Source organism: Astatotilapia calliptera, chromosome 12 (assembly GCF_900246225.1).
Source record: "Astatotilapia calliptera chromosome 12, fAstCal1.2, whole genome shotgun sequence".
In the NCBI taxonomy this organism is placed as follows: Eukaryota; Metazoa; Chordata; class Actinopteri; order Cichliformes; family Cichlidae; genus Astatotilapia; species Astatotilapia calliptera.
This window is the reverse complement of record NC_039313.1, coordinates 12,114,921-12,137,892: the sequence shown is the minus strand read 5'-3', so window position 1 is coordinate 12,137,892 and position 22,972 is coordinate 12,114,921. Positions and strand designations below refer to the sequence as shown.

The 22,972-nt window shown below is 40.5% G+C and overlaps 1 protein-coding gene across 6 annotated transcripts; it reads right to left on the bottom strand.

Annotated features, from left to right (window-relative positions):
- Positions 1 to 196: 196 nt before the first annotated feature.
- rnf122 (ring finger protein 122) lies at positions 197 to 22,929 on the bottom strand. Of its 6 annotated transcripts, none has more exons than XM_026187173.1 (8): positions 18,948 to 19,919; positions 18,055 to 18,131; positions 17,453 to 17,600; positions 15,483 to 15,639; positions 3,765 to 3,810; positions 3,634 to 3,675; positions 3,436 to 3,518; positions 197 to 1,661 (listed from the first exon to the last, which is right to left on the bottom strand). In XM_026187173.1, the coding sequence occupies exons 1-8, from the start codon at positions 18,961 to 18,963 to the stop codon at positions 1,547 to 1,549; spliced, it is 684 nt and encodes a 227-aa protein (XP_026042958.1). In that variant the 5' UTR covers positions 18,964 to 19,919; the 3' UTR covers positions 197 to 1,546. The 6 variants fall into 6 exon arrangements, with proteins under 6 accessions (XP_026042958.1, XP_026042959.1, XP_026042960.1 ...); XM_026187174.1 differs by having other exon boundaries at positions 3,436 to 3,515; XM_026187175.1 differs by lacking the exons at positions 17,453 to 17,600; positions 18,055 to 18,131; positions 18,948 to 19,919 and adding an exon at positions 22,027 to 22,929.
- Between the last annotated feature and the right edge of the window lie 43 nt (positions 22,930 to 22,972).

Here is a 22,972-nt window from a genome sequence, read left to right as displayed (position 1 = left end):
GAATTCATTGAGGGCTTGCACTGCTGCTCCCTTTATCACCCAGCTCTGGTACTTCACAGACTTTTATAAAAGATTCACCACACCTCAAAACACAGCTGTGCTGTAACCAAACCGAACTTGTGTGTGTGTGTGTGTGTGTGTGTGTGTGTGTGTGTGTGTGTGTGTGTGTGTGTGTGTGTGTGTGTGTGTGTGTGTGTGTGTGTGTGTCCGAATTCAAAGTGCAAAACCTAAAAATAAAAAACCTTTCAACACATTTCAACAAAACTGTTAGCGTGAACGTCAGGATGTGTTCCTTCTATATTAACATGAGAACACAACAGGACAATAAAACATCCCCTTGAACAACAACAACAGAAAACAGCTAGAGCCTGTGGTACTGTAGGGGTTGGCACCAGTATGGATTTTAGACGTTATATCAGAAATAACTGGTTTGTAAGAGACTTGATGCAGACGTTTACCACACATGGACGAAAGCTGGAGCTGCATCTCGAAGGCTGTTTTTACAAACGTTCGGCAGTCCTGGACTTTTTTCTATATATAGAGCAGCCAACTGTCTGGAGGATTCACAGCAAACGGGTCTTCTGCACATTAAACCTAGGCACCACGCCTCAGCTCAGCCTTTCAGAACATTTCTAGTAAATTCATCACCTTTTGCGTGCTACATGTGAGCAAGGGCAGCTTCATGTCCCGCTCTTTTTCTACCACTGTTCTGAGTTCATCTGAATAAATGCAATATGAATAACCGTTTCCTTGAATTTTAAGCAGCATGACCTCAATTTAATCATAAAAAAAGTATTTCTTAGTTTTATTAACCCTTCGCTGACCCTTAAAAATGCATCCCTTTAGAGCCCTGGGGACCAAAAATGGTCCCAGGGCCAAAGAAGGGTTAAGCCCTCTTTGCTACAGTGATATTTTTTCTCCTCGGCTGCAGTTTGTTCTTCTTTTCTACTGCATCTTAAAAACTGACCTTGAGCTACTGCTGGGAATGTCAAACACAAACTATAATTTTGTCTCAAAACTTGTCAACTGAAAAAAATTCATGGAGTGCCACGTACTGGAATAATTTTTCCCATTTGAGTTTTAAATAACTCAGCCAATATGGATAATATTTAACCCCAGGTAGCACATGACAGGCAGCATTGATACACACTCAGGGGGGATCAGCATCTTCTTGCGAGCACTGCTGTTCATCAACACTCATTTGTCCACTTCAGTGAGAAAAAACTGCCCTCCGTTCAGTGCTGTTGTTAACCTCAGTCGAACCAACAAGAGAGGATGTGAGGGACGTGGAGAAAAGGCATGTAGAACGGGATCGTGAAAGGAGAGGGCTGGAGTGATGTGTGGGCGGCTGAAGATAATCTCAACCACAAGGTGTTGTGTTGCTATCATGGAGATTGTTGCTAGGCAACAGCATCCTTCAGTTCATTTTTGTGCTTTGCCGTGTTTAAACAGCAAAGCGGTCTCCCTCTTCCTGATGGTCTGTAACTCACACCAGCTAGTTTGGCCGGGCGTCGGCGTCCCAACCAGGCTGGTTGAGGCTGAGAGGTTATACCAGTTCATCCAGCAGAGTTCCTATACTATGCTGCGGCTCGGGCGGGCCGGCTATGGGTTTGTTGCACATGGGGCAGACGCAGCGCACCTCCAGCCACTTTACCAAACACCTGCATAGAGGAACACAGACAGGACAGGAATGAGGAAAAAGAAAGCTGGACTAACTTCAACAAAATCTTCAATGTTTAACAACTTAGTCATTTTTTCACAGAGTGGCAAGCTTATGACCCATGCATGAGTATGTGAGAGCCCTTTAGAACTCACTTACACCAGCAATCAAAATGCGATGCTGCCGCCATTCATGCGTAAGCAGCATTTGCAGAAACTATTTCTAGGCTGGGGGCCGTTAATTCCTGGAGCCTGTGCTGGTCGTCTCACAGTGATGACAAGACTGCAGAAAGTTGGACCGAAAATAGACGTATGCACAGTCTCCCCAATGTGTCGGTTTTACAGTTTACGGGATGGACAAGCAGAATGTGCTTTAGCTTTGCTGGTGCTGGTATGAAGGTTCTGTTACCTTTGGATGGAATCAGGTTCCCCACAGTTTTCCCAGTGGTCATGGTAATAGATTTTTAAGTATGCTACATCTTACTGAAGCTCTCCTTACTGAGAAAACAGCTGGACTGGTCACTTGTGCAAGCTGTTCCTAGAGTCATGTTTTAAAACCAAGAAATCTCTTTGGCCATCTGAATTGATCCAACTAAAACTGTGTGCAATAAATGAAGGATGCTTATATTAAACAAGACCAGAGTTTCAAATAATGGGATCAGAGTATATACAAATAATACCTGTCTGCCAACAGCTCAGGCTTCAGATGATCCTAAAAATCGGCAGATACATGCAGCTCTGGCTGTGAGCACAGCAGCTCCACGTGTTTGCAGTTCAGACCTTCTGTTTGTGAGTTGGAGCCAATCAGAAAAAGGAAGAATTAAAAGGGGAGGAGCTATGGCTCATTTTAGAGAGGGGAATAAATGAAAGGCTGCACCGAAGCCGATTATTCGGAAACTTGCATGAAGTGTAGAAGTGTTCAAGAATATTAATGATCCTGGGTCCCCTCTAATGGACTTGGTATCCTTGAAACCTAGAAAAGTGACATAACTCTGACAAAGCCGTTTTGGTGCCTAAACCTCAACAAACCACTGGAAAAGTAAAAAAAAAACAAAAAACAAGCAAAAAACAACAACAACAACAACAACAAAAACCCACGTCCTATATGAGAGGTAAACCCCCACACAGACAAGTTTGTTTGCGCCACCTCTGCAACATCTATCTCCTAATGCAAGTGTCATCTCAGTAATGCTTGACACAAATGTCTTTAGGCAATAGCAGCAACCCACATATGGTTGTTTACTTGCAATATTTGACTCACAGAGCTTTTTCAGTTCTATCTTTCTGTAAGAGAGTCTTAAGAAACCAAAATAATGTCCTGCTGCCTTTGATTGTAGTTAAACCATGAAGTGGAGAATGTTTAGCAATTTATACCAAAACTACTGTAGCCCAAGGCTGCTAGCCCAGAATATCAAATTGCTCCTCTGATAAGGCCTCTTTGCTTTTAAACTCTTCTCACAGAACCCAGTAAAAAAAAAATTTAAAAAAAACCTTCTCACATTAAGAAGCATTTCAATTTTAGACAACTGAAAGCACAAGGATATAGCTTTGCCTCCTCTGCAAGGTCTTCAGACTAGCTCTGTCTGATGTGCATGCTGGGATCCTCAGCAGGAACCAAGACATGAATGAATGATGACGAGTACTCCACCAAAAATTTCCATTTAACTTTTGATCAATGGACTTCACATCAGACGTGACCATTTTCACTTTACCAAGCCCTAGCAGGTGCAAACTGGCAAGCGAGTGTGAAGAAAGACTCCACTGTGCTCTACTCACTTCCTGTGGAAAGCATGTTGGCATGGCAACACTCCCAGCTCGTCTTTCACTTTGAAGTCCTCCAGACACACAGCGCACGTCTGCTGCGTGAGTGACAGACGGAAGGAAGCGGGAGAGGACAGTCGTTAGATTAAATTATCCTGCTTCAACAGCTTAAAGCTGAACGCAAACAGGTAGAAATGTAAATTTCATTCTTACCCCATGAAGACTCAACTTTTTTGGATCTCCTTTTAAAACTACCTGTAGGAATAACACAAGATATTTTTTAAAGTAATGCTTTTTAAAAAATTAACAGCCTAAATATCTTAAATTATCAACACCAGTCTTACCTCTCTGTATCCAAACCGCTCACTCTGTGCTTGGTGTCGTAGTTTGCTGTGGATGAGCGGAGAAACACATAAATAAACTTTGGCAATTTGTTCCTTAAAGAATGTTCCTTTAACCACAGTGTGCATGCATTTCTTGGTTTCTGTCTTAAAGTACACCTGTAAGAAAATCTAAATTCTTTTTTAGAGGCAAATTTTTATTTTTAAATAGATTTGCACGATTCATTGATCAAAATAATCTTCGTTTACTTTAAAGTGGACCCTAATTTTCTTCTGATTGGCTCCCCCTCCCAAACAAAAGGTTTAAGAAGCAGTTGGGTGGGCTGCTGTGCTCTCTCTGTGTGACTCTGACATCATGCAGCTCCAAGATGGGATAAACCCCTTAATGTGCTCACTGTAATGATGTATATATGGCAGAAAATAAGGAAACAGATAAAAGCTCCCTCTTCATAAGACTTTTATTAACATCCTTAACTTTTTCAATAAATATCTAGGGTTGCTGGTTTAGCCCCGATGTTACTAAGCAACCACATACCTTGAGGTTAAATTTAGTAGCCTGGGTTCAACTCTGACTTGAGGCTTTGTCTGTTTCCCCACTTTTCTATCTAATCTTCACTGTAAGATCAAATAACAGCAAAAAGCCTCCAAAAATAATCAAGATTATAAATATCTATATAACCATGAACTAACTGCCAGAAATCCTTAATTTTTTGATAATGGAGTGTTTGTTGTACCTTTTAGACAAAAAAATATAAAAAAAAATATATCAGATTTGAATCTGCATGTATGACTTTTAATTTGTATCACATTTGCTACATTAGCCATATTTTTGGAATTTAGTCATTAAAAATGTGTCATGCAATTTATATCAGTTTTTGAGGGCCAAAAAAGGTCACGCTGATGATGTAGAAGTCTCAAAAACTCACAAAAACACATGTATCAAATACAATACGCTTGGCTTTAAAGGGCTAGTGAAGTACTGTCTGCACAAATATATGGTATCATATTGACTGCTCATATTTTCTGTATGCAACCAGAAAAAATAGACAATGTGCAAATGGTTTTTGAGAAGCATGTCAATGTAGGACAAGGTTGAAAAAGCAAGCTTACTGATGCTTAGACTTATTAGAGACAATTTCATGCTGAAAATAGCTTAATGATCTTCCTGCAATCTCTTCATATTTAACTTATTGTGTAACCTTCTTGTCATAGTCAGTAGCTACAACAGGCGGGCCCTTAATGACACAGTTAGTCACACAGTTATGAGAGCAAGATTGCATAATTGTCCCTTGTGGTTCCACTTAAGAGTTTCAGGCTCAGAAAGACACTGAATGTCCAAAAGGAACTGTAAGGTGAATCTAACATTGGGATTTCTTACATGCAGAACCCAAAGTGAATGCTGATTCATTTTAAATTAATTAAACAGTTTTAAAAAGGCAATTAGCCATGAATGGGTGCTTCTTGATGCATTCTTACTGTTTGTGCTCTTTATTTGTTCTGCCTGTAGTTTCCTAATCAGTTTCTGTATCTGTAGCTGTGGTTTATGTATTTTTCAGTCTTACAGGGATTTCAAATTGTAGCTTATGCTAAAAATACTGAGGTGTATGGCATCAGTTCATGCCATATACTCGCATATATTCCCAGTACTAATAAACTTTAATAAAAAATGTATCAACCACTTGATTAAAGTAAATAGAGTAGACCAAAAATAGAATATTTACACATAAAACTTGATTTTTAACTGACGTCTTGTCATCAGGTTGTTGGTCTCAGATTAAAAAAAAGTTTGGACAGTGTTTATGGATAATTACACACAGACACATTGCTCACTCACTTAAGTAATCATGCAACTACATTCAAAAATGCTAACACACACTTATGCGCACACACATGCACAAACAAGCTAATGAGTATGTTGCCTCTTTGAAACTCCGCACCACCCCTGAAACCAACAATGGAGAGATCTTTATCACTTGGCGAGCAGTGTCTATTCAAGAGGTTATTTTTGGCCTCTTGTTTTTGAACCAACCGAACATGGACCAAATGTCTGTCGCTGTCCATAAATTGGGCCTGAAAGTACGTGCAGCGACAACATCTGAGAACAAATTAAATGTTTATCTATGATGATATCCCCCTAAGCAGTGATTCAGCGCTTACAGTAAAGAACTGACAATTTTTTCATTGTTAATGAAATTTGGTTGTAGTGTTTAGAACAGTTACTCCTAACATTTTTCCACGTGAACAATGTGAGGATACACGTTTTTCTTGTTGAGGTTTCCCATGCTCGAATAATGATGTGAAGTGGGTGAAAGGGGCGCCATGACAGAGATTTCTGTGTTTCCCTCTAACCATTGTGCAGCAACATCTGCAAGACTTAAAATTCCTCTCGACAAACGTCAAAGCCTCTCATGCTCATGTCCTGCTTTATTGTGTGCTCAAATATGAGACCCGTTACAGTGTTACAAAACACTGTTAAATGCTCGCGTTGCTACACCTTTGAAATATATGTTTGAAATACTTTTTACAGTTAATTCCAAGCCGATTACTTAGTTAATAAATTGATCTGCTAATCTGCTACAGTTGTATTAAAATAATCGCATCAGAAACATTTTCATAAACTTTAACTGACAAAAATTTAAAAGTTACTTAGCTTAGTCTTTAATACTGAATATCATTCAGATTTTAAGGATACAGCAGTGGTGAAAAAGGCATGAATGCCATGATAATTTTGGACTTTTGATCATTTCAATTTCAAATTTTAATTTATTTCGGATTTTCTCCAATCAATCAAAAGTATACATTCAGGCTCAAATATATACATACACCCCCACTAATATTTGATTAAATGTTAAATTTAATTAAATTGCTAGTCATGAACAAGCTTCTGACATAATTCTGGCTGGATATTTGAACACTTTTTTAAATGAGTTTGTATAAATTGGCTAGTTTCCTTGGCATTCCACTTTGTTCCATGTTGTTCCATGACAGTTACCTTCTGTCACTATTCCCTGATATGATTTAAACAGAGCAATAAATTGATTAGCCAGAAACAACTTAATCAATAATTCCAACCCTACTACACAGAGACTTTTACGTAAATAAAAAAAGATACTATCCATACCAATCAGGTGGAATTCCTCATTAAAGGGAGTTGGACACAAATCTTTCATTCAAAAAACCCCAGCTAAAAATACCAAAAATACTCATGAGAGTCTTAAAAGGTCGAGTGAGCACAGGCCGTCTTCTGTGACATAAAGTCCTTTGTCAGTATAACCTGGGGAAAATGAAGAGCCCCTCTTATGCGCAGAACATCAGCGAACATAAAACTCAAACTAACACAGCTGAAAAGACCACCACCATAAGCAACTGAGTAGCACAAGGATCAGTACTTATACATCAATCCGAGCAAAGTTAAAATTGTAAAGGTCCCGACCAAGCAAGTATTACCAACCAAGAGTCATCACAGGAAACTTAGAGTCCTTCCTGGTCGATGTTAAGATACTTCGACATGGACTCAAAGATGAAGTATACCTGGAGTGCAACAATGACAGAAAACAGTTACAGGCCCAAACAAAAATGAGAAGCTGCCAAATCTGTGAGCTCCACCATGACTCCAAGACTGCACTAAGCCAAGAGTCCATACAGCATGCCCTAAACATAAATACAGTGGGGCAAAAAAGTATTTAGTCAGCCACCGATTGTGCAAGTTCCCCCACCTAAAATGATGACAGAGGTCAGTAATTTGCACCAGAGGTACACTTCAACTGTGAGAGACAGAATGTGAAAAAAAAATCCATGAATCCACATGGTAGGATTTGTAAAGAATTTATTCGTAAATCAGGGTGGAAAATAAGTATTTGGTCAATAACAAAAATACAACTCAATACTTTGTAACATAACCTTTGTTGGCAATAACAGAGGTCAAACGTTTACTATAGGTCTTTACCAGGTTTGCACACACAGTAGCTGGTATTTTGGCCCATTCCTCCATGCAGATCTTCTCGAGAGCAGTGATGTTTTGGGGCTGTCGCCGAGCAACACGGACTTTCAACTCCCGCCACAGATTTTCTATGGGGTTGAGGTCTGGAGACTGGCTAGGCCACTCCAGGACTTTCAAATGCTTCTTACGGAGCCACTCCTTTGTTGCCCGGGCGGTGTGTTTTGGATCATTGTCATGTTGGAAGACCCAGCCTCGTTTCATCTTCAAAGTTCTCACTGATGGAAGGAGGTTTTGGCTCAAAATCTCACGATACATGGCCCCATTCATTCTGTCCTTAACACGGATCAGTCGTCCTGTCCCCTTGGCAGAAAAACAGCCCCATAGCATGATGTTTCCACCCCCATGCTTCACAGTAGGTATGGTGTTCTTGGGATGCAACTCAGTATTCTTCTTCCTCCAAACACGACGAGTTGAGTTTATACCAAAAAGTTCTACTTTGGTTTCATCTGACCACATGACATTCTCCCAATCCTCTGCTGTATCATCCATGTGCTCTCTGGCAAACTTCAGACGGGCCTGGACATGCACTGGCTTCAGCAGCGGAACACGTCTGGCACTGCGGGATTTGATTCCCTGCCGTTGTAGTGTGTTACTGATGGTGACCTTTGTTACTTTGGTCCCAGCTCTCTGCAGGTCATTCACCAGGTCCCCCCGTGTGGTTCTGGGATCTTTGCTCACCGTTCTCATGATCATTTTGACCCCACGGGATGAGATCTTGCGTGGAGCCCCAGATCGAGGGAGATTATCAGTGGTCTTGTATGTCTTCCATTTTCTGATGATTGCTCCCACAGTTGATTTTTTCACACCAAGCTGCTTGCCTATTGTAGATTCACTCTTCCCAGTCTGGTGCAGGTCTACAATACTTTTCCTGGTGTCCTTCGAAAGCTCTTTGCTCTTGGCCATGGCGGAGTTTGGAGTCTGACTGTTTGAGGCTGTGGACAGGTGTCTTTTATACAGATGATGAGTTCAAACAGGTGCCATTCATACAGGTAACGAGTGGGGGACAGAAAAGCTTTTTACAGACGACGTTACAGGTCTGTGAGAGCCAGAGATTTTCCTTGTTTGAGGTGACCAAATACTTATTTTCCACCCTAATTTACGAATAAATTCTTTACAAATCCTACCATGAGAATTCATGGATTTTTTTTTCACATTCTGTCTCTCACAGTTGAAGTGTACCTCTGGTGCAAATTACTGACCTCTGTCATCATTTTAAGTGGGGGAACTTGCACAATCGGTGGCTGACTAAATACTTTTTTGCCTTTGGCTTCCTAAGGCAAACAGTCTCTTTTCCTTCCCCCTTCTTAACGAATGGTGTTCCAACCAAAGTTCACCCATTTTGGCTTCGCACGCTCCTCCAACTACAGTCTTGTAATACACGAAAGTTGGCACCAAGACTGGTGCATACACTGTGGTAATCTGTCGTCGCCATGCTCGATGGGGCACAAACATGGACGCCATACAAAAGGTATATTTAAAAAAACAAAGCACTGCCAACATCTTGTGCCTTAAAAAGATGATCTCTTGGGAAGATCAGATCCCCCGGGCTGAGATCCTTTCCAAGACTAATCTGCATGGAAGCAACAGTGGCCAAAAACCGCGTTTGCTAGACAAGCCATGGTAACCACATGACTGACCTACATCTACCCTTCCAAGCCCAGAAAACAAGCTGCTGATAGGGAAAAGAGGTGCTATAGAGAGAGAGACAGAAAGAGAGAGAGCAGATTCCTCAAAAAGGAAAGGAGAATTTAATAATTGCCAGTCAACATTCAAACTGGGAAACGTGTGCACAGCAGGCATATCTACTTGCTATCGTAGTAGGCATATAAATAAATGTACATTACATTATTAGCATGGCTTTTTATCAGTAAAGTGAAGCCAGAGAGGTTGAGGTCAGCACTCTCGACTAATGAAGCAGTAGTATCGTGTAACTTTCTGCATGCGTATCAGAAGAGAAAAAAAGTTTAACTCTTATTTTTGGGGCAAAGTCAGAAACCATTTGAAGAGGTTTTCATTTCCATGTATTCCATAAGTAACCTTTTTTATATCCTGGAGACCTTTGAAATAAAGGTTATGGATCTCTCCCCATTCATTTCAATAGAGGTTAAAAAATAACTACCCCGAGGCTGCCAACAACTTGCTTGACTACACCTAAAGTCTACTGCACAGGAAGTACCAACTATTTTGAACATCTGGCACTCAACAGATCAACCTGGACAGACTGAGACGACTGAAAGACGTGATAAACCTGGATTACCCCAGTATCTGGGCTCTTTTGCACCACATGTGAGCAAGCACAGCCGTGGTGCTGAACCCCGCCATCCCCCGGTGCAAGCGTCATCATCTGACACCAAGGACAGCTAGAAAAACCGCTGACTGCATCTCTGTTTTCACAGTAGATGACCTCAAGCATGCCCTTCTTGCTGCTGTAGCATTTCTGATATAATCATCCTTTTATTTTTGCTAAACTCAATCTGTCTTCAGAGTGTATGCAAGCGAGATGACGTCAGTTTAATGATGACAGACGAGGTTTAAGAAGCTCAGTTTGAGACTAAACTGTTGTTAGATGCACAGTTTGGATGTAAAAGGCTGGCGTAGACGAGTAACCATTTATATTTCCATGTTTTCAAATTAACTGTCTGTTGCTGTTCTTGTTGTTTTTCTGGGGTTTTTTCCAAGATCTCTCCCAGCAAATTAAAGTTTATTTTAGAAAGCCATTCACTTAACAGCTTAATATCTCTCCTCAGTCATTCTATTGTCTGGACAAAAACACATTACCACCTCCTTCTTGATCCTCGTGGATCTTAAAATATCTCTCTGACTAGCTGCTGTGCTGCTGAGTACAAACCCTGTACTGCACTGTAAGACCAGATGGGGACGTAATTAAAGTTGTGATATTTTTGGCGTGCCCTTGGTGTGGAACACTTGTGTCTTTTCGGCCTTGTACTTTACAGGTACAGCTGCGAAGATCTCGACTCTGTGCAAGAAGTGGCGTGTATTTGCTAAAGAAAGCTAAATCTTAGCAAACTTTAACCACCACATCTTAAAAATTTGAACAGTTTTAATAGTGGTGGGCGGGCATAGATATTTAGGTCTCAATCTAATGTTACAGCTGTACATCACAAACACGATGACACACAGGATTAAGAAAAGAGCCTGTCTGAAAGAGATAATAGGAGACCTGCCCCCTAACACAGAGCGCCTTTCATCACTCAGTATTCATGTTATGAATCACCCGGTCTATAAATGAATTCACAATCACACTCCCACCCAAGAGTACCTTCAGCATGTTAATGGAGCCAAAGGAAGTGAGTCGCTGGTTACGATCCTTCAGAAAGGGCTTTAAGAGAAACAGGAAGGATCTGAGCTTTTTCAGACAGAGTTGATGCTCAATTTAGTGGTGAAGCCAGGTCACAGAAAACATTTTCAATCAAAGAAGTGTGTCTTCAGCATGTGAACATGAGTCAGTCCAAACTGAAACAAATATTTACCACTTACAATTTATCATTATAGCTGCTGATCTTAATGGTTGAGGCTCAAAGTTTTTCCAGATCTTGAATACAAAAAGTGAAAGATTAATCTCGCCACAAAGTCCATTTAGAGCTAGGGTTCGCTTTAGGGAGCAAGCACATCAGCGAGAGACGCAGAGGAAAAATGCACGCCTCAAACGCTTTCCATTAGTGTTTGTAATGAATCTGTTCAGAGGATGGTGGTTTATGAATGATCATTTTCATGCTGCTTTATGATTGTTTTTTATTTTTTGTTTTTTCTTACCCATTAGTGCATAGTTGTTGTTGTTTTTTAACATCGGCTATACTTGTCATTGTTAGGACAGCTTGTAATAATGGCCTTCCTTCTTGTTCTGTGGTGCCGCAGTATTACAGTGTGTGTGTGTGTGTGTGTGTGTGTGTGTGTGTGTGTGTGCGCCTATCATTAGTGTTATTATTTTCATAATTATCACTATTGCTACTGATTTTGATAACACTTCCATTTTTGGTGCAAACACTAAGTTTAAAAGAATTACTCAATGATAGTTCTTCTTTTTTTTAAATAATTTTTTTTAAATGTATGCGTACATTTTAGGTCACTTTGTTAGGTACACCTGTTCAACTGCCCCTGAGCACAAATATTGAATCCTTCAACCACATGCATTTAGCCATGTGGATATGGTCAAGACAACCTGCTGAAGCTCAAACAGAGCATCAAAATTGACTTCAGTGACTTTGAACATGGTTTTGGTTGTTAGTGCCGGTTGGTCCGGGCTGATTATTTCAGAAAACGCTGATCTATGCCCACTTTCTGGCTGCTTCCAGTAGGATAATACGCGACAAAGTTCAAGTCATCTCAAACGCGTTTCTTTAAAATGATGGTGACTTCAAACAAAGCAGAGCATCTTTAGGATGTGTTGAAACAGGAGATTCACATCATGGATGTGCAGCTGACAAATGTGAAGCGACTGTGTGACGCTGTCATGTTAATATAGACCAAAATCTCTGAGAAATGTTTCCAGCAACTAGTTCAATACGTTCCACAAAGAATTAAGGCATTCCTGATGGCAAAAGGGTGTATCTTATACGTTTATAAAGGGGTGGTGAGTGTATATCTCTTTAAAAGAAGAAAAAATTAAGATGAAATAAAGGCATCAAACACAATCTACTTCCTTTTGAACATAACCAAAAGAACAGGACTTCTTTGTTACTATTTTCAGGCAGCAGAGGAGGAAATGAGATGCACGCTTGTAGATACAATCTGACATAAATACGCCCTTATTCCCAACTTTCTGGAATAGGTTGCCAGCATTAAACTCAAATGAGCACATATTTAAAGAAACATTTTCGTCATTTAATAGCTTCTCCTGTGGTGTAGGAGTTTACATATTTTCCTGACAAGCAGAAGATCCCCAGTTTGATTCTGGAAGGATGCAGTAACACTATTGGGGTTGTGTTAAAAGGAGGATCTGGTGTATATAAAAAAGAAAATCTACCAAGTCAAACATGCGGAGGTATCTGCTGTGGTGACCTCCTTGTGTAAAAGGGAGATGCTGAAAGCAGCTTTTAAATGCAATGATTTTTTTAGTTATTTCATTGGGTTTTTTGGCCTCTTTTAAAAACATTGTCGTAGTTTGGACATAAGAGTGGATGCAAACACCTTAAAATACTCAAAGAACACTGAGTATATTTCAGAGCCTGTACTTTTTCACTTGTGGTTCAGCTTTTACCAGAGAATTTTATAAAACAACAATCTTTTCTTCCACTTAAGTGACAAATGTGTGTACTTTTGCCACCTCTGCTGAATTGCCTTTTGGGATAACAATATTTTGTCTTAAGGAAATTAACTTTAGGTTTAGATTAATTTAGGTGTGTAGTGATGAAATTTATTTCACTAGATTTCCATTATATTTAATTATAAGAATTAAAACGACTGAGGAACAGAGGCGGGATGTTATCTGCACAAATGCGAATCAAGATTCTCGCTGACGTCCGTCTTTATTCTAACGTTATTTTCTGTGATTTATTTCCTGAACAGCACATTCGTCCTGCCTGTCTTCCAGACAGAAAATGTCTTAAACTCTCTGGCATTTTGATAACACTAAAATTTGAACAACATTTCAAATTCATTTAAATGTCCAACAATAGCACACCGCATTATGAGACATCAAGCAATTTTCCAAAAACAGAGAGAGAGCTCAAGATGAAACACAATCCCTACAGCAGGTGCTGACGTTTCCTTTTTGTTCACTGTGGACCTTCGTGTATGATGGCTTTATGTTTTCCAACTGTGCACTATTTATGCCGTGTTTATTCTGAACACGGTTTCTCCTTTCCTCACTGCTGTCTTCACACATTGTGACGGGAGGCTTCCTGTTGCCTCACATCCCGTCCTCCCATCCTCAACTCATCAGGGAGTTCACAGTCAACAGCAGGATAGGTCACCCTGTTCCTCTTTTTTTAACCTCAGTCCCTCCTACAGTGTGTTTCTTGCCTCCACACACATACAATGTCTCTACAGTGGAGATATTTAGGGATTACGATGTTGGTCTCGGTGGCGTAGTTTGGTTTAGGCTGGAATTCAATGCCTACAATCACAGATGCTTAACTTTTCCTGATGATTTATCATGAGAACCTTTTATGTGTTTATTTGTTTTCCAACTAAAATAAATGTATACAAATAATTTACAGGCATTTATATTTCCCATTGCATTGTTTCCTATTGCTTAATAGGGTCAATATTATCCCTCTGGCATGTTTATAAGTGTATAACTGAATTAGTAGAACTTAGAGTTTGTCTGAGCAGAGCTGAATATGAAGTCTTTGTTTGTGGGGGGTAATTTATGTTACTCGAATTGAGAGTTGGCTGTATTCATTGTTTGGCTGTATTTCAGGAGGGAAAGCAGATCATGTACTAATCGGAAGGTTGGCGGTTCAATTTCTGGCTGCCCTGGTCTGCATGCATGTCCTTGGGCAAGATACTGAAGCCCAAATTGCGCTCCAATTCATCGGAGTGTGATTGTGTGCAATAGAAAGCACTTAGTTAGGAGAAAGTGCTTGTATGAATGGGTGATTAAGCAATTTATGAGAACAAGTCCATTTACTATGAATCTGATTAAACTATGAAGCATTTTCTGAAAATGTGAGCTAAATTCTTGTAGTCAGGTATATTTTACATCAGCGGTCCCCAACCTGATGCTGCACTTCATTTGATCCAGTTGAGCATGTTCCTACAAAAAACAGAACTCGTCTGGTCCTAAGCAAGGTAGAATTACTCATGCATTACTCGCAGTACAGAGCAGTGATTTTTAAGAATTTTCTTTTTGCACTTAAAAACATCACGGCGCCACGTTCATCAACACAGCCTTTGCGTATGACTTCTTTAGCCAGACACAAATACACAACAAGTTTTAGAGGTTTACCAATGTTTGCATGGGCAACTTATGCCTGATTCAGACTCCTTTTCAAACCCTACATAACCTGACATGCACCTCATATAATAAAATGGTAAATGGCCTGTATTTATATAGCGCTTTACTAGTCCCTAAGAACCCCAAAGCACTTTACATATCCAGTCATCCACCCATTCACACACACATTCACACACTGGTGATGGCAAGCTACATTGTAGCCACAGCCACCCTGGGGCGCACTGACAGAGGCGAGGCTGCCGGACACTGGCGCCACCGGGCCCTCTGACCACCACCAGTAGGCAATGGGTGAAGTGTCTTGCCCAAGGACACAACAACCGAGACTGTCCGAGCCGGGGCTCGAACCGGCAACCTTCCGATTACAAGGCAAACTCCCAACTCTTGAGCCACGATCGCCCCAGGTATGAATCAGGAGTGGGTCATTATGGTCACAACAGCCATTCAGTGAATTCTTGGTGAGACACTGCCACACTCTGACAAATGAAGGCTGCCTGGCTCATAGCTGGTGTCACCACCTCCGTTCAATAACTCAGTAATTCACAATTTTATCCTTACTCCTCTTATTTAATTCTAATCAAGGGAAAGCAGATGTCTAACTGGGCAATTCTCACCAAAACAGTTCTGAAAGATAAATAGCACCACATGCAAGAGGAGTCATATATCATTTATATAATGTTGTTTTGCTGTGAACTGTTAACACATCTAGAATTTGAAACAAGGAGAAAACAATTCCTACAAACTCTGCCCTAATTTGAAGTGGATTAAGACTTTGGTCTTGCTGTACGATTCTGTTGCCTCTCACCTAATGAAATAACAGCAGAAGATGAGGCTCAGGATGAAGACAAAGATGCCTGTCCCGAAGATCACCATGTAGATGTTGAGAGGTAGGTCCTGGAAGGTGATGGGCGGCATGGTGCACGACTTGTTGGAGTAAACGAGTCCGAGACCACAGAAGCACCCTAAAACAACAACAAAAGCAAATTTACAGGAAGGATATAGCATGAAACAGCTAAACACTGAAAGCCTGACACTAACACTAACACTAACACCCACACACACACACGAATATACCGCAAAACAAAAACTGAATGCAACCTGTAACCTCATCTCTTTTCTGAGGCTCAGACCTGCATTGTGAACCTCAACCAGAATCCACATCCCGAGCCTTTAAACGCAACAGGCGGGTGGGTTAGACTGCCACTGTGCACATGTGATGGTTTTAATGTACTTTCATATATATGTAACAAATGTTTTGTCTGTTAACAAGCAGTTTTCAGACTCTGAGACTCACACACCAAGAATCAGTGAATCTGTAACCTTTCCTGTTCTTGACAATAGTGTCCATATAATCTGCTGATACTTGTGCAAATATAGCACGAATGCAGCACTGAACATTTTTTGAAGAATACTGCAGCATGAACCAATCAGAAGAGATGGTAACCTATGCAACGTGCCATGCTTTATTTATCCTTCCTACTTTGATGCTGCACCCCGCACACGGTTTTCAGTATTTGATCAGGGTGTTTATTATTTTTATACCAAAGCCACTGTAGTCTCCTTGGTTGAAATGTTTGAAATAGCTGTAAGTAACTGGTTAATTTAACTGTTTATTTGCTCATCTGCATCTACCCTAAAGGATTAAACAGTTGGTTAATCGCCAACAGCACCACCCAGCGTAATTGCATATCATATAATTCAAAATCCCCAAACAAATGAGGACTCATTAGCAATTGTGAAGCCTGGTAGTGTGACTCCAGGGCATAGCTGCAGAGGAAGATGTGGTGAAATCTCCACAAATGGAGCGCTATGTAACCAGATCTCTGCTTGACAAGCTGTTTTCAATAATAACATGCAACGGAGCACATAGCTGTGTTCTGTAAAAAAGAAAAAAAAAGACAGAAAATTCTGAGCTGACTCTTAAAGCAGCAGGAAACAGTGACTTATGCTCAAAAACAGGACATTAAGTTCAAAATGAACAATTTGTGTAAATAAACTACCGATAATCGACTGATAATACCCCCCAGTATTTGAATTAGGTGCTATCCAGTTTTGCTATCCCAATAACTAAATCAGTCTAAAGTCTGACCTTTATATACATTAATAAAATAATAAACAGGAAATAACCTTAAATCCACACAAGCATGAACTGACAAGCTGTTTTTAAGTTAGATAAACAGAGACGCAGAGAGCACACTATGTGTTTTGTGCATCTGAGTGAGTAATGAGAAGTCAGCATGTGAGAAGGAGCTTTGTGAGATCAGGGTCATGCTAACCCAGGGAGTGATAGTGAAGTGGAGCTCACGCAGTACTCGTCGCACTCAGGCTTCTCATGTCCAGATTAGAGCAGCAACAAGGCAGAAAGCTGAGAGAGTCTGCAGGTTTTCATTTTCATCAGACACCGCAGCAGCTGATTTCACTGATTAGCATATTCACCCAGAGACAAGGCGCTAATCAGTGAACTTAGCCCGTGTGCTCTTTCACAGAGACACTTTTGGCCTTCCAGGGCACACGCATGGAAACAAATGTAATGTAAAAACAAACTGCAACAAACTTAGCCTGAAACAAATTTAACACCCACTCCGTCTGCTCTGCTCTGTCTGTGGATGTTCGTGTGTTATTTGTCTGTGTTTACTAATCCCGTGCTGGACTGACAAGCCCTCCATCATCATAGGAAAGACAGATTTTCAGCACCATATTTTAATTTAATTTTAACTTCTAGACTCTATGAGAGGAGCTATGTATGCCTCAGAGGACCAAATGATTGATATTTACCTTTAAGAGGCTTCTTAAGTGGTGTTGTGACCCAACCGCAGGTCCCAAGGGAAATGTGTACTCCCAGACTGGTTGGTGACTGGTTGGTGAGTGGTTGCAGGAAGCGTTTGCAGACAAGTTGATACAAACTAAGAGAAACTGCAGATATCTGCAAGTGACAAAAGCTGTCACAAGGACATTTTCGACAGCCAATTAGGTACTACATGTTTTTCCATAACTGGGGCTTTTTTAACTTGACCAAACTGTGTCATGTGGTTAGCAGTGTGACTGTAAAATTTCAGTACTGGTCCTTGGTACAGCCCCTTCCACCTTCCTATTATTTTCTGCCTGTAACAAACAAAATATTTATTCCATAGAAGAGCTGGGCTTCTGTACCAACAGATGATATTAGCTCTCATTTACATCACATAGAGCCAGGATTTAAATAAATAAATAAATAAAAAGCACCCAAAAACTGAGCATTAGAGCACCTGAAACCTGAGATTTTGGCTCACAAGGAGCACAACCTTTGAGAGGCTGAGCATTTTTAATTTAAGCATCCACCATTATAAAAATATGTTTATTTAACAGAAATTCAAGAAAAGCCGAATGGGTCAACTTACTGAAGAGATGGATGAACAGAATAGATGAAGATCTTCACCAGTTTCATTTTCGTGGGTATTATTTTCTTCCAGCACCACTTTTTAATCAATGAGGATATTTCCAGTTACTCCCGCAGCCAAAGTAATAGACTGACATTTCTATCTGACGCCTCTCCCGCCTCACAGTGGAAACAGCAGTATCAGGGGATCAATACTATCCGCCTCTTGGTTCCACTCGTGCTGAACAAGCAGAGCGTGTCTATTAATCAAGGATCGTTGATGGCTGCAAAATCAAGTTCCACCACTTCACTCAGCCAGAAGCAATCAATGGTAGATACACTAAGGTTTGAGCCAGATTTTTAACCAAAAAGCCACAAATGCCTGAAAAGAGTCTAAACGGGACAAAACCAGCCAGCCTTATGATTATTCATGTGACTGACTGGCGAGAACTTGCATCAGGGTTGTAAACTGTAGCACAGCTGACAGGATTTGACAAAGATTTTGAGAGATTTAAAAATGTAAGAGATGAAATAAAATCCACAATATTTTTAATAATGCTCCTTCCTTTTCAAAAAATATCTTTCACATACAACACTTTTTTCATCAAATGTGCCCATGCAACACATGTGCAATTAACTAATAAGGGCCTATTAAGCTCTATTTGAAACCATTGTACTAAATACCCAACAATAAGTATCCCTCTCATCGTGTAATGAAATGTGCTATACAGCTACTGTCATTGTCATCCCCCGCTACCAGTTATTAAAGGTAGGCCTTCACTACAGAGCTTGATTTTTGTGAGGTCTGTGCGATCACAGCTAACATCATTCTACGAGAAACAACTGACATAAAAGGTCAAAGTTACTTTGGTTTAGCAACAGCTGATAGAACAGCAGGTTTGTCCAATCACCTACCAAATATTTTTCCCATATTCTTGCCGGTGATAGCCTTTTATGTGCTATGTCTCCTTACAAAGACATGCAAAGTAATTATACTGATTGCTCACTGGCTTTCACACTTTGTCACAATTTAGTTTGCTTGTCTTTTTCACACTCTCTACTTCCTGTATGACTAGAAAAGGGGTAGAGATGGTGATAGACAGCTCCACTAGTCCTCTGACAAGTTTTATGACAAGTGACTACTTGCAAATGCTTTTGTGCACAAATTGTCCTCTTTGGTCATCTATACAATTCATAATTATAAACAGATTAAAAAAGGGGTGTAACTTTCGGGTCTGAAAAGTGAAACCAACACTGAAGTGTCTTTCTTATGGTAACCAGGGTTTCACAAAGAAAAACAGGGCTCTGACTGGACTAAACACTTTCCTCTTGAGTTTAAGGCCTCGGTCACTCATTTCAGATCATGTTGAATAAATCATTAAGTCCTTTTTTTTGGTACATTTTGGTTGTTCTACAAGTCAGTGTGTTCCCTTTTCCATCATATTGTTGCCCAGAATAAAACACACTGGAGAAATCCAAATATTCAAACAGTCCTGCTGAAAGCATGCATTACTAATATTTTCTGTTCCACAATTTCAACTCACTATTGTCACACCTCTATTTGGATCTGACACAGAGAAATTTCTACTACATAAAATGTCAGATAACTATGTTTCTCACATTTTGAAATGAAGGCACACCCTTTATTTTTAATTGCAGATGTTTACTCTTTCATAATTAAGTTTTATTTTTTTTACACTGCAATTAGGTGGATGGATCAGACTGATGCTGCATTCCCTGAATATAACCGAGGACACAGAAAGATGCAAGGCGATCGAATTTACTTCATCCTCTTTACACATGTCAAACAATCTGCCTCACAAAGATCATCAGCATACAAAGAGACACACACAGTGAGAGAGAATGGTGTAAATGTCAGCTCCTGTATTCATGTCACTGCCCTGCTGATGAGACAAATCACCTGAGCAGACTCACAATCCAAATCTAGGGCATTTGCATTCAAACCTTTGTGCGTGCGCACCATGTCACATCCCGTCGCATTTCCCTCCTCCACCTTTGTATGCGGGGAGAGCAGCTATATTAAGTGATTTTTTGATTTGGTTGAAGTCTTGCATGACCAGTGACCTATATATCAACAATCTTATGAGGCATGCCGTTGCCATGGAGTAGTAGATGCAGAAAGCGGCTGAAGGTTAGCTAATGAAAGTTCTCATTTCAGGACAAAGAGAATCCGAGAGCTTCTCGAGTTATTCTTCAAAAAGGCAGGAAATTCCCTCTGAGATTTGATCGAGCTGTAAAATACCTCGACTATTGCAGTTTCCCTGACAGCTCCTATGAGATGCCTGCTGGGGTTTTGTCCTATATATGTCGTGTTCAAACAAAACTGCTTTCTGCTGCTGTTGCTGCTGCTGCCTTTGCTAAAGACTGAGCTTCCCATCAAATATTCAGCAGTTCACATAGGGGGGAATCACTCAGGCCTGCCTGCATGGCTGCTGCTGTTTTCAAGACGAAAGTAGGTTGGGGCACAAATCTCCCCATCACATGCATGAAAGCATGACATGTGTCACATATAAACAGTAGAATGAATAGGCACGATCACAGAAACACTGACACACACACAGAGTTGCGGCTGCCTGTTACTGCTTCATTTTTCCAGCAGAATGTTACTCTTTGATACTGTGTGTGTGTGTGTGTGTGTGTGTGTGTGTGTGTGTGTGTGTGTGTGTGTGTGTGTGTGTGTATTATTTCCAATATGAATGGCAGCCGAGTTGCTGCACAAAGGGAGTAATTGTTCTTGTCTGAACACCAACAGTCCACTGAGGAGGCTGCTGTAGTTGTGCATTCAAACAGGCAAAGTCAGAGGAAAAAGACCCCAATCCATCATCTTCACCCAGTCTCACCATGACAAAGAAACACTGAAAGACAATTTCACTGGAATGAAGGGTTTTATTTTTGTTTAAGTGTGACTGCTTTTGTTCACACTTTTGGCCTGTTGGAAGATAATCAGCTGAAGCTGTGAAGAGTGTAAGTGAGAGACTGTAGATAGGGTCAGAGCAAACAAGATTACCTAGAGAGACAAAACATTATACAAAGAGCACAATGACCGGTCTTGGGTAACTCTCTGGAGTGAGTTTAGGCCAAAATAAAGGTTTTTATTGATCAGGTAGACTCTTAACCTACAAATCAATACAAAAACTGACCAAATTTCTGATTGCCTAATCGCCCTTTTGGTGGATAGTGTATTAATTTAGGTAGATTACAACGTTTATAACATGTTGTAATCTATAGGGCTGCAGCTTATGATAACTTTCTTTATTGGTCATTTTCTTTGATTGTTGCGTCTATAAAATATCAGACAGTCGTGGCAAAAGCCTTACAGCCAAAAAATAATGCATCCAAGCTTCAAATTAATAATTCAAATCTTCACGTTTGAGAAGCTAGAACTGGGTGATGTGCACATTGCAGCTTCAAAAAAAGATTTTTTTATTAATACTGCTGCGGATTAATCTTCTAATTACTGCAGCTCTAACAGTCCTTCTCTATTTTTCTAGTATTCACTCAGCACTTCTAACTTTTGCTGTTAATACTTTTCTTTTCCGTGGACTTTGACTTATTGGACAGGACGAAGTATAGAGCTGCTTGTGGACAAGAAATCACTTATCACTAATACCACTACTATGCAGCTGTCTGCTTACATTAGTCTATTTAACGAAACTAGATTTCGTGTGTTTAACATTTAGCACGTTTATAGGGTGTTTATATGTCATCGCTGTGGCATTATTAGAGACACTTTTAAGAACAAATGAAGCACCGAGCACACAGCTTAGGACAACTCATTTTGTGTCTCTTTGTTAAGATCCTGCACATTGTCGTTGCACTCGCTGGGGATGTCTAAATTTAGAAAGCACTGGCCTGAGTCAGTCTTGTTCTAAAATCTCTGTTTTAATCCTACTAAAATAATAGGACGTATTGTTCATTATTGTCACAGACTAGCAAAACAAAACAAAAAACAACAACAAAAATGACTCCTCACCGTTACACCACTGAAACGGGTGCATCAATGCACCAGATGGAGTCCTTGCCGTCGGGATCCGATTCGTGTTTACCAACAAACCGCAGGCCTCCTCGCAGATGGATGACCGCAATGAAGTGCACAAGTAGAGCCGGTGACTGCCCGCCAGCTGTGTCAAAGGTGAGTGAGACAATAGCAGCCCTGAAGAGGTCGTGAAAGACGAATAAAAAGGTGGATAAAGGGCGTTTAATCTTTTTGTATCGGAAGTTGCAGCTGGGTTATGTCACATTGTCCACGTTGGCTCGTCTCAAAAAGCAGAAATGCTGATGTGAGTGTTTCCCCAGCTTCTCCTCGCTGTCGCTGTTTTGACTCTGTTATTATTAAAAGACGGCATGACACTGACCCAGCGGCAGCATCTGTGTGAGAAGAGAAACTAGAGCACAGGCTCGATTTCCCTGCTCCCGCCCCCTCTCCGGCAGACTGACGTCCGGGGAGACCAATGGCGAGGCCGGTTGATCCGCGCTGTGATGTGACGGGCTGGTGTGTTTCCTGTAGCTCATTAACGTCTGCAGCTTACTGATGCATGTATGTTTTACAGCAAGGGGTCTGGTTCATTGTAGCTCATGAGCCAATCACCAGTGTGGCATAATAACCTGTATATTAAAGCACACACACTCACACACCTCTAAATGTCACGTCTTTAATAGATTCACAGTGCCCCCCAAAGGTACTGGAACAGCAAGGCTAATTAATTTGTTTTTCTGTGCGCTGAAGATGTTTGAGAGCTTTTATTGCCAGTTTTTTGCATTAAACACATCATAAATGTGTTACCTCCTATGCTGAAGAGCAAAGTAGGTAACACATTTATGATTCCCATGTTGGTCATAAGAAATTGATCGCTTAATTATTAAGTAGAACTGGAAGATATTTTTCACTTGGCCTTAAAATTAAAAAAAAAAAAACGCCA